The 12,876-nt window shown below is 38.1% G+C and overlaps 1 protein-coding gene across 5 annotated transcripts in view; it reads right to left on the reverse strand.

Annotated features, from left to right (window-relative positions):
- Positions 1-12,876, reverse strand: part of Armc3 (armadillo repeat containing 3) — a 101,511-nt gene that overhangs the window by 76,918 nt on the left and 11,717 nt on the right. For all 5 annotated transcript variants that reach the window (XM_013515510.1, XM_005386930.2, XM_005386929.2 and 2 more), the window contains exon 3: positions 5,169-5,286. In XM_013515510.1, coding sequence (XP_013370964.1) covers positions 5,169-5,286 — 118 coding nt within the window. The remainder of the gene's footprint in view (positions 1-5,168; positions 5,287-12,876) is intronic.

Below are 12,876 nucleotides of genomic sequence, written 5' to 3' on the forward strand. Positions count from 1 at the left end.
TTCTGTTGAAGCCTACCTCCTAACAGCACATTCAGCTATGGATTCATTAGTGTATGAACCACTGAAAAATATAGTGCCTCCATGATCTAAGCAACTGCCAAAGCCCCACCTCTGAACACATAGGCCTTTTGGTAACATTTGTGATCTAAACCATAACATTCTGTTTTTGATTCCCCAAAGACTCATGTCTATCTCTTTATGCAAATACATTTAGTCCATCTCTAAGAGTCACCAAAGGTTTGATAGGTCTAGTATTGCTGAAAAGTTCAAGTACAAAGTCTCATCTGAGACTCAAGGCAAATTCTTAGCTGACAGCCCCTGTAAGAACCAAAAAAGAAAGTTGAACCTGTCAATATACAATGGCATAGGATTAACAATCCTATTCCAAAATTGAGAAAAGAGAGATAGCAAAGAATGGAACCAAAGCAAGACCAAAACTCAGAAGGGCAAACATTAAATCCTGTACTCTGCATCCACCACCTGGGACAAGTTTTGGCAAGATGGGAACTCCAAAGGGCTTGGGTGGCCTCACCTCTATGGCATTGCCAGTTTCACCTTCATGGCCTCTCTCAGGTTGGCTTCACTCATTCCCTGTGGCTTTCCTCAGCACATATTCCATGTTCCAGGTTTCTCTAACTTCTGTTACTTTCAGATTCACTCTCACAGCTTCACACACTGCCCTTTTGGCGTACTGCATATCCCCTCAGGTCTTCTTCTGAAATCTAGGTGGAAGCCTACTTGACCAAACAGCTCTAACACTCTGCATGCCTATAAAATTAGCACCATATTAATGATGCCAAGGTCTGCCACCAGCTCAGGCAGTAGCTAGGTCCCCTTAGGTCATGGCTGCAGAAACTTCTGAGTGCCTGAATGGCTGAGAGTTATAAACCAAATCACAGGGAACCAATTCCTTAGGCAGCCTTCTAAAGCAGGGTGCTCTGGGGATGCCTTCTCAAAACAAAATATTTCACTTTTATATCATTGCTTCTGCAAAATATGGGGTCTTCTTGATTCTTGAGGTCTGTTAAAGCATCTTTTCTACCATCTTGAGGCAAAGTATTTGGCTTCTTTTTAGTGCTAATGTTTTTCAACAATTTAGTGCTAATGTTTTTCATCTCTTAAATGACCAATGGTGTTGAACTTTTTTTCATATATTTATTTGCCATTTGTTTTTTTTGTTGTTGTTGTTTTTTTTTGTTTTGTTTTTGTTTTTTTGGTTTTTCTCTGGTACCGGGAACCAAACTCACGACCTTGTGCTTGCCAGGCAGACAATTTGCCGCTGAACTAAATCCCCAGCCCTTATTTGCCATTTGTATTTCTTCACCTGAGAAGTGCATATTCATCTCAGATGCCCATTTTTGGATGGGTCTTTGAACTTGGGCACTCTGATTTTTTTTCAATTCTTTATATATTTTAGATAGAAGTCCTTTGTCTGAGGGGTAGTTGGCTAAAATTTTTTCCCACTCTGTGATTTTCACTCTGTTGGTGATTTGTTTTGATGGGCAAAAGCTTTTTAATAAGATGTGATCCTAGTTGTTGATTTTTTGAAGTATTTTCCATGCAGTTTGGGTTTTGTGTATGCAGTTTTGGTTTTCTTCTCTTCTAGTATGCTTTCTGACCTTATCTTTCTCTTTCAGAGACTCCAATTAATGTGCATTGGACAACTGGATATTTCTCTAGCTCACTGAATTTCTGTTCATCTTTTAAAATCTTTCTTACTATGTTCTCATTTTGGAGTTTCTCTGTCTTCAAATTCACTAGCACAGGTACTTTTTTTTGACAGGATCTTGCTATGTAATCCAGGCTGGCCTTGAAGTCACTGTGTAGCCCAGGCTGGCCTTGAACTGATGGAAATCCTTCTGCCTCAGCCTCCTGAGTGCTGGATTACAAGCATGCACCATTACACCTGGCCAATACAGGTACTTTCTTCTACAATGTCTAATCTGCAGCTTACTATATAATCTAAGCCCATGTGTTTTCCAGCCTTTGAAGTTTTCATCTTTAGAAGTAATATTTGGGTCTGTTTTTCATCTTCCATATTTTTATTTACTCTATGAACACATAGGCTAGTGATGTAATTTATCTTGCCATGTCTTTTTCAGCTAATTCTAATATCTGGGTCGATTTTTATTTACTGAATGACTTACATCCTTTGTTATAGATTGTTTCTTCTCTGCTTTTTTTCATGCCTGGTAATTTTTTATTGGCCATATGATGTCATGAATTCTATTTTGTTGAGCAATGAATATTTATATAGCCCTGAAATTTGGGGACAGAACTAAATTACTTGGAAACAGTTTGATCCTTTCAGGTCTTGCTTTTAATATTTGTTAGGTGTGAGCAGAATGCCTCTCAATCTAAGGCTATTTTTTTTTTTTGCATGCTGAGGCAACACTCTTCCATGTGTTCTACACAGTGCTCCACGAATTTTGAGGGTTTTTTGATCTGGCTAATGGGGAAAGCACTACTTCCATCCTTTTGTGAGCACCAGGCTTGATTACCTCTAATCTCTTTGGGTGCCTCTTTCTCTGACTGCGTAGTTTCCTCACAAGTACCTGCCATTCAGTACTCTGTTGAATACTTGAGCAGGACTCTTTACAGTTGTCCTGAGCTCTCTCTCTCTGTGTAACTCAGTCCTGTGTCACTCTTTCCAGGAAGTATTAGCTGGTTTTGGCTCTCTGGACTCTCACATCTGTCTTCTCAATTCTGAGGTCCACCAGGGCACCCTCTGTGGCCTGGAATCTCACTGAAGTCAACAAGCGGGGGTAACCATAGGGTCTATTTCCTTTGTCTCCTGTCTCTCAGCGGTCACTGCCTTTCATTATCAGTCTGGTATCTTGCCAACTGTCATTTCATTTTGTCCATTTCCTTGGTTGTTTTGTGTATTAAAATAAATAAATCTGGTCAGTTACTTCAGTTTGGTCAGAAGGCAAAATCCCGTCATTTATCTTAAAAATTTACTAAAAAAATAATGCTAGAATAAAATACTAGGTAAAACAATTGATTGTACCTACAATACATATCTTCTTTTTACTACATGTCATACAAAATGAGATAATTTATAGTCACATCCATATGGCAGACAGATGACAGATGATGACTCTCTAAAGCTGAGTGGAATGTGTCCTGCCATTGGTGCTGTCTCGGTTACCTTCTTGTTGTTGGGACAAAATATCTGATACCCACAAGTTAAAGGAGAAAAGGCTTACTAGCTCACAGGTTGCAGAGATTTCAGTCCATAGTCAGCTGGCTCCAAGCAAGGCAGCATGACAGAGGAGAAACAGTCCATAGCATGGTAAGCAGGAAGCAGTGAGACTTTCTTCTTTTGTTTTTATTCCATCCAGGACACAAGCATTGTTTTTAGTGCCACCCACACACAGGGTGAGTCTTCTCTCTTCGGTAAGTCCATCACCTACATCCAGAACTATGCTCAGCCAATCAGTGGACTAATCCAGTATCACATACCCATGGTTCAGTCATCTCCCAAAAGTCCCATGTAGGACCGCATGAGGCTTGGTGGGGAGCATCTAGATATAAGCCATAACAAATGCATAATCCAATATCTCCTTGAAATTTGACTCAGACTTCCTACCCATAAACTGTATTTGTGAAAGCCATGGTAGTTTTTTATCTGTATTCCTAAAGGTAACTATGGTGACAAAGCAAGGTAAGTACATACCATTTGCTAACTGAATGATTTGTTGTTCACCAAGTCTCCAACAATGTTTAAAATATTTTCTTAAAATCAGATTGTTCTCATCTTAGCTTAAAATATTTTCATCTTAGTTTGAAATATTTTTAAATATTTCAAATACTCTCCAAATTTCATGCAAAGTCAAATTTTATCATCAGAGTTAACTAAAGTATAGCTCTTATATGTGTGTAAGTTCTCTATTAATAAATGTTTCCATAGAATGGGACTTATAACGTTTAAAATTTTTAAATGAATTGTATTTTAACAACATTTTATGGTTTTATAGAAAATTTGCAAAGATAGTAATGTCCATGTACCCTGGACCCAGTTTCCCTTATTATTAACACATTTTTACATTAATATGGTATATTTTTAAAATTAATGAACCAACATTAACACATTATTATTAACTGAAGTCCATAGTTTTCTGAGTTCCATTGATTTTGGCCTAACATTTACTTTCTGTTATAAAATCCTATCCAGGTTCCCCACATCAGTCTTCATGTCTCCTTACCTCCTCTTGGCTATGACCATTTCTTAGATTTTCCTTGTTGTTTATTGCCATGAAGGTTTTGAGGAAGTACCATTTAGTATTATACAGACTCTTTCTGTGTTTACATTTATCTAATATTTTTAAAAAGCAGGATTAGAATATGGCTATGTGTTCTCAGGGAAAATAACAGAAATAAAGGGCCATTCTCATCAAATCATAACTGGGGCACATATTATCAGCATGAGATCACGTTGATGTTGCCTTTTTTTTTTTTTTTTTTTGAGACAGGGTCTCACAATGTAGGCCAGGCTGGCCTGGAATTCATGTTGATTCTCCTGCCTCAGCCTCTCAAGTGCTGGGATCACAGGCATGTGCCACCATGTCTGGCTGATGTTGCCTTTGATCAGCCAGCTGGAGTAGGGGTTGTCAGGTTTCTTTTCTGTTCTTATATGGCATCCTGGAAAGAAGTCACTTTGTGCAACCCACACTTAAAAAGTAGAAAATTGCATTTCACCTAATAAGCCTCAGGTAGAGTATTTGCATCAACTACATGAAATTCTTCTACATAGGATATTTGTCTCTTTCATTTGTTTATTCTACCACTTACTTATGTAAGTACAGTACTGACTCATGGATATTTATTCTACACTTGGGGTTATACTCCAGCACTGCCAAATTGTTCCAAATTGGCCATTTAGAGTTTTTGTTTTTGTTTTTAGCTCCTGTGATATTTACAGTTTCTAAAACTACAGTGAAATCTTCCAATGACTCTTCTACCCAGTGATGAACTTACTCTGTAGGATTAAGTTGGGCACATAGGGAAATACACTTTTCTGATGTTGTGTTAAATAACGTTCTGATTGTCCAAAAAAATTCATTTCACAGGCAGTAAGTTAAAGACTAGGAAGAAAATTGCCCACCAGGTGGTAAATATTTTAAGAAATGAATGAAACTTAATAATAAAGTGAAAAAAATACAAACCTTTTAAAGCAAATTTATAAATGGCCTCACACGCTTTAGCCAAAATTTCTTCTTCAGGAGAATTGAGCATTAACACCACAGTTGCTGCTTTTTTGCTCTCAATTGTTAATGGATCAAACTAAAATGCAAAAAGAGAAGCATCATATTCACATGTGAACTTTTAAAATCACATAAAGAATGAACAGTGTCTTAAAATTTAAAGAGGTCACAATATGGAAGAAATAGTGTGGCCCCTGCCCAATAAGTGCTCTATGAAGATTTTGTTTTACAAAAAAAAATCACCATTTGAGAAACAATTATCAGCGTCAGTAGCCTTGGGATTCTTGGGATATGGTGGGAAGAGAAAAGTGTTTTGGAATCTGACAGATCTAGTTTCTTAATTTACCATGTGGAATTAAGTGAATTACTCAGCTTCTAGAATGTCCATTTCTTTTTCTCTACTATTGAGATAATCAGATCTATCTCACAGAATCAAGGAGAGAATTAGAGAGCATAAATATAAAACTCTACCCACAGCGTAGATGCTCACTAAATAACATATTGTTTTCCTTAGTCAGTACACAAGAATCAGTGATTGCTTGTATAAATTTCATGCCCTGACAATTTCAATATTCAGTACTCACATTCCAACCATGAGTGTCTCTTGGGGGAGAGGAGGAATAAGAAATGTGAAACAACAACAAATGCAATAGAAAAGAGAATGTAATAAAATATAAAATTGGGCAAAATCTGGAACTAGGGAAATGGTGATATAAAGAAAAAGCATAAGACTCTGAAAAGACCTGTGTCCTGCTATAAGACCCAGGGAATTCATATGTACCTGAAAAAACAATAAAAATTCATATTCCCTATGCCCTAGGGGCTTTCTGTGGTCAACGGGGAGACAAAACTATGAAACTATTTTCTTTCATTTTCAGAAACCTGTAGAAGAAGGAGTTCTGCTTATGATGAAGAGGAAAATTTGATTTTAAAGCCTTAGCTGACTCTTTATGTTGGCTTTTTCTATGTTTTGGGATATTAAAAAAATGATATATAGTTTTAGGGAAAAGATGGAGAGATATCTCTCTCTGATTAAGGAAACAATTGTGTGAGGTTGGAAGAAGAAGAAAGAGGAGGTGGCAATTAGCAATAACTTGAAAAGACACATCCAGAATAACACATCTCCTCTTGGAGGAGAAATAGTTCTTGGATTTTAGGACAGTGTTATCCAACATTGTTAAAAAGCTACTGTCTGTCTGTCTAACTCTGTCCTGGAACTTGTAAGAGTTAGACAGGTCATGTCTGCTCTTTAGCTTCTTAGACTCTTTTGGGAGAGACACCTCTTCATGAAACATTTATCATATGTTGTAAGTTGGTGGCGCTTGGGGGTTTCCAGTGCCATGAATCATGAGAAAAGGTGGCCTCTGGCAAAGCCAAGAGCAGTGGCTGGCACATTTGCTTCAACACATAGTGGGAGGGCAGAAGGCCCCAGAAACCCACAGAATTTGAAGGAAGGACTTCTGAAAGTATTTGGGGTCAGGGCTACTGTAGGCATTAAAGGGTAGTCCCTGAACGCCAGAGGACCTCTGTCATCTGGCGACACATGCGGCTCACTGACCTCAGCTTTTTCATCTAAAACATGGAGTCAGAAATTATGATCTCTTCCAGATATAAACTAAGACTCCGTAACATGCAAAAATATGGTAGAGACAAAAAAATGTGGTGATGAGGTAGGGGGAATTAATTTGAATTGGGGCAAAGGGATAAAGTTCTCTAAAGACGGTAGAATTTTAGATATGATTTGAAGAATTGATAAAGTGGGATAGGCAAAGACAAGAAGAAAGGTATTCAAGTGGAGAAAAAAACACAAGGAAGGTTTAAAATGAGAATGAATGTTCTATTTATGGTGGATAAAATACTAGCTTGACTAAATAGAAAAAAAAAATGAAAGCAAAAATAAGAGGGAAAATAAAAGATGATACCTTCTCTTATCCCAACTCTTTAATGAAGATAATCAGCAAAATTCCCAGGGAAAAGGACTGTGACTCTACATGTTTATATTTGGCAAAGTTATTATTTATAGGTAACAAGACATACAGGTACAAACACAAAGTGTATCTTTAAACAAATTACTCAAATATTTCAGTCAAAATTCGAGAAGAACAAAATCTAAAATCAACAGTAGTTGACCAACAAATACACCTAAAATGTATCATTACACATATTGAATTTTGATAATATTATAAATCATACTGCAATTGTTAAGAGTTTCCTGAAATAATAGCACACTATTAAAAAAAAGCTAACAATTATTTGGAAATAAAATTCTATACTTGTTTTCAACAAAATGAGTAGAGGAAACTTACTAAAAAAAGAGTGTTCCCTAGTTATTTTTCATTTTACCATTAATAGAAAAATCCAGGTTAAAATATGCATATTTAAGTAGATTACAGAAAAGTAGCAGAAGTTCCAAATACCAAAAAGAAAGATAAACAAAAGAAAATTGCTCAATGTAGAAAATACAAAAGAAATACAACATGAAATGTAGCAAAGAAAAAACCACAACTTAATGTGGTAGGAATAAAACCAAATATTGATAATCAAAATCAATAGCAAAATGGTAAATAAAACTATCATATTAGATTAAAAAGCAAAACTACTATTTTTTGGTGTGTTATTAGAATTTCTTCCACTTGATCTTCCAGGATATTAATTCAGATCTCTCTGACCAACACATAGAGTGGTCTACAATTTCATAAAACTCCTTTCCCAAACCTCCACACCCTTACAAAAGATAACTGCTATTCTGACTTTTAAAATTATTAGCTAGTTCTTCCTGTTCTTTACCGTCATATAAATGGAATCATACAAGTACACTATTTCATGTCTTGGCTTTCTTTTTTTTGTGTGTGTAGCTGGTATCTTTTTTGAGACAGGGTCTCACTATGCAGTTCAGGCTAGCCTTGCCCTCACTTTGTAGCCCAAGCTGGTCTCAGATTCACAATAATCCTCCTGCCTCAGTCTCCTGAGTGCTGGGATTATAGGGGTGTGCCACCATGCCTGGCCTGATGTCTTGGCTTTCTAAACTCAGTACAATGCCTCTGAAATTCATTTGTATTTTTTGCAAACATAGCTAAGTCATGCTTTAATAGCTTTACATTATATTCCAGTTTGAGTTTTCTTTTTTCCCAGGTGGAAGCAATCATTAATAACATTACAATGAATACTCTTGCAGTGTGCACAAGTGTGTCCACATTCATTTCTCTTGGATATTTACCTAGGAATGGCATATCTGACCCTTCATACATATTGTATGACAGTTTTCCAACATGGTGTTAGTAACTTACACTCCCACCAACTCTGAAGGAGGGTTCCAGTGGCTCTACATTTTCATGACACTTGCTATTTTCAGTGTTTTTAAGTTCACTTGCTCTTCAGAGTCACTGTAGTTACAGAAATGCTCTGCTGCCACCCACTATGGTTACATCCTAGACAGAAGCAGAAGTGTTCTCAACTCTAATTCTCACTCAGTAGTATCCATATCTAGCTGTGGCTTTTTGTCTTCTGCTATTACTCTTTTTCATTTTTTTATTTTATTTTTTATTTATTTTATTTTTAATCTTTTTTATTTAAAAGAGTAAAAGAAGGATGACATAGTCATAGGGGGATTTACCAAATTACAAAGTGGTAGGACGATCTTAACGGTTGTTATTTTACCTATTGGTATCTTCAAGATAGTTTCTCAGGAAAACAAATAGACAAATAATAGTAAGTTACAGACAAAAATGGTAGCAAATTATCAATGGTTGTTGTACTACATTTTGGTTTCTTCAAAGTGGTTCTAGGGAAAACGAACAGAACTATACATTTGATCAATTAAATAATCATTGACTATTCTCAATGGTTGTTGTTGAAAACACATAGTAATATGCATACAACCATTTACAAACTAGCATAGGAACAATAGAAATATTACAGAGTTATGGACAGATTGGTAGGAAAGTATCAATGGCTGCTGTAATACATGTTGGTATCTTCAAAGTGGTTTCTTAGGAAAACAAAGATATGCAAGAAAGATCTAACAAGTAGTTACAGTCTAAGGGTTGTGAAAAGTAGCGGATTACCTCCTCATCAGTGACTCCTTTCACTGAGGTGTGACGGTTGGAAGGAAGGCCAGGATTGAAAACAAGGACCGAGAGACTAGCACCAGTGTCCAGCAATAGGCCATTTACTCTTTCCTCTATAGTCATGATTATGGAGGCTCCTCCTTGAAGATAAGGGTCTAGCCAGAGGGAGAAGGCAGAGTATGCCCTGGGCCCCTTCATTCCTGTTGGACCAGCTGGGAGGAGGGTTCTGAGCTCTGGAGCCTTTGCTTCAGAGGGCAGTCAGACCTCTAGTGATCACCTTTACAGTCAGGACATGGCCCAAGGGGCTTCTTAGAGCAGTCCCTCTTGAGGTGGCCTGGCTTTTGACAGCAGTAGCTGATGAATGTAGTTGACGAGTTGTTCTTGGGGCCCCCGAGAATCAGACTTAGGATCTGTTTCTCTTAGTGCTGCAACAAAGGCAGCTGTTTTTTCTCCGTCTGTGTTTTCTCTCCTTGGCCTCCTTCTCCTCACGGCTATAAAATACTGAAGAGGCATTCTTACTAGCATCTCAAGTGAGCTATCTGGGGCAAAAGCCATGTTTTGTACCTTTTTTCTGCTATTTGGGGCTGACTGAGTAATAAACCTATCTTTAAGAATAGGGGCTGGGGATTTAGCTCAGCGGCAAAGCACCTGCCTGCCAAGCGCAAGGTCGTGAGTTCGGTTCCTGGTACCGGAAAAAAACCAAAAAAAAAAAAAGGAATAGTTTGTCCCTCTACTGACCTGGGATCCAGGGAAGTATGCTTTATCAATGCCTCTTGTCTAAGAAGGCAGAGGGGTGTTCTCTCCAGCCTCCCAGCACATTGGGATCCCGCAACCACTTAGTGTCCTCTCACCAACCATCAACTCAGGCTGCAGGAACATGTGGATGAAGTCCTCGGCCCACTAGTCAGTCTCAGTACCATCAGGTGCAAAGTGTCCCAGGCAGGTAACCTAGACACGTACCTTCTCTATGAAGGCAGTTCTTCAAAATCTGAATGTTGGGCACCCATGTAATCCATGAAGTCTCGGTGCAGACCTCTCCGGAGCTCCACTCGCTCCTCCACCGCAGCCTGTACAGTTAGGGGAAGAATGGCCTCCAGGGGGATCTCCCCAGGTGTTGTGCAAGGTCCTCCTGGTTTCTGGCTCCCTAATGGCTCTCCCATCCCCAGTCAGCTAGACCTCTGAGTCATCGGGCATCCGTACTTTCATGTTCTCCTAGTCCTTGTTCATCAGCTGCTCCTCCGCTGACTCTGGACCTTTCTGGCTCTCAAGGGCAGGGCCAAGAGTGACCCACCATGTGGCATGTTTTCTCAGAGGTCTCTCCGTGTCAGGATGGTTCGTGCATGTATTCGGGCGGGCCTATTGTGTCAGTGCTTCTCTGTGGCATTGGTGGTTCATGACTGTGCGGTGGTGGCCAGCCCAAGGGCTGGCACACATCTCTACACCGCTTCCAGGGTGCCTGCTGCCAGCCTTCCTGGGTGCCTGAGTGGCCGGGTGCACCAGACCCCAAAGGGCCCACACTCCCAGGCTGTGCAGCTTCTAAGAGCCGGTGCCTGCAGCCTGCCTGCCTCCCTGGGCACCCACGCCACTGGGTGTGCAGCCTCCCAGAGAGCTCTGCTATTACTCTTGATATCCCACCAACTTTCTTTCCTGCCTACTTCACAGATGGGTTTCCTTTAACAGCAATAATATTGAGGTTCTGATGGCTCTTGGTAGTCAACCAGCCAAAGCTGAAAGCTACAGCTTGATTGTTCAGCTACTCCCATCGCATCTATTCTTTAATTTCATTTAGATTCACAGTGCTTTCTCATTTCCACACTTTACATTTTACTGCACTCATATTTCATGATGTTATTTTAATAACACTCTTGCTAAACCCTAAACCTGCTTGTTTTTCTGTCTTTTCAACAAATTGGTCTTACAAAACTCAAACCAGAAAAGAACTAGTATTTGCTTCCTTTGTGTTTGCACTCAAGCATCCTACCACTCTCAGAGAATGTCAAACTCCAGAGGAAATTAGTATCATCACGAATTCATGATTACGAATTTCAGATGGACCTTACTACAAACAATGAAATGGAAAGCTGCAAATACTGCTTACAGCGTATGGTTAAAAGTATGCGTACATTTCTCAAAACTCTACAATATTTCTACATTTCTCTTGTAAACCTGATTTCCCTTTCTCCTCAAAGGTTACAGAATTTCAAACCTTTATAATATTCATATGAACATTTATACTCCTACTTCTTCCCTTTTCCTCCCCTTGACATAAGAAAACTTAGAGAAAAAATAAAGCTATCAGATATAAACTCCAACGACTTCCAACTTATAGACTCATTTCTGCAAATCTACCCACATTTGCAGAATTTCTTCCAATATGTTAAAGAACATGTTTTTCCTACCATCTAAAGCCAATCCCCAGTGTATGTGTACTTTGGATTTCTCACCTTTTCATTTTAACTCACTCATTTGTTCAATATTCATTTATTTAACCCCTAGTAGGTGCCAAATGTGAAAAGTAGCATCATAAAAATTAATAGAGTTTATGCTGTTTTGTCCTCTCTTCGTCTCTCTCTAAGTGGTCAATCTTAATCAACTGCACTCTTCCCACTACTTCTTTCAGGTCCACTGTATGAAAGGCCAATTTACATTTATACCATGTACCTATTTTAAGAGTAAGTTTGACGAGTTTTGAGAAATATCTACATCTATATAACCATACACTCTAAGCAATATTTGCAACTTTTCGTTGAACCAAGATATTCTCTCCTGTCTATTTGCAGTTGGTTCCCCTTCCCAAGTTTGGTCCCATGAAACCACTAATCTGCTTCTTTTTATCCATTATGGATTTAGTTTTGCCTGTCTTGCAGCTAAGTATTAATTAAATTATTTCTATATGTCATCTTTCATTTGGAGGACTATTTCTGAGATTTAACGATGTTGTTCCATGCATCAGTCATTTGTTTCTTTTTATTGCTGAGTAGTATCCCATTGTGTGAACATATCACAATTTGTTCAGTTGTTGACAGACTTCTAAGTTGTTTCAGATTTGGCAACCTTATGAAAAGCTGCAACGCACATCTTTATATAAATTTTCTTATAGACAATTATTTTCATTTCACATGAGTAAATATCTACACATACAATTTCTGGCTTGTCTGCCAACTATATGTCTAGCTTTAGAAGAAAATACCATTTTTCCCAAAGTAGTTTTACCATTTTGCATTTCTATCCTCAATGTATCTGTATCAAGTATAGCATATGTCTTCGCTTACTTAGGTCTTTCTTAATTTGTCTTAGCAATGTCTTATAGTTTTCAGCCCACAGATGTTACAGTTATTAAACATGTGTGTTTCATTTTTTATGTAATGTCATATATTTTTTTCTTCAGGTATTTTAAATTTCTCATATTAGGCAAACAACACTGAGGATAATTTTCTTCTTAAAAATGAAACCTTATCATTGTGATATAGCCATCTTGCTATTTGGTCATATTCTTAGTCCTCTAATTATAATATGTTTTGTCTACTATTAATAGGGCACCCCAGATTGCTTGTGATTAGTGTTTGTATGATACACATCTTTTTCTGTTTTTACTTTTTTTT

The sequence above is a fragment of the Chinchilla lanigera genome, unplaced genomic scaffold (genome assembly GCF_000276665.1).
Source record: "Chinchilla lanigera isolate Chin_1 unplaced genomic scaffold, ChiLan1.0 scaffold00028, whole genome shotgun sequence".
In the NCBI taxonomy this organism is placed as follows: domain Eukaryota; kingdom Metazoa; phylum Chordata; class Mammalia; order Rodentia; family Chinchillidae; genus Chinchilla; species Chinchilla lanigera.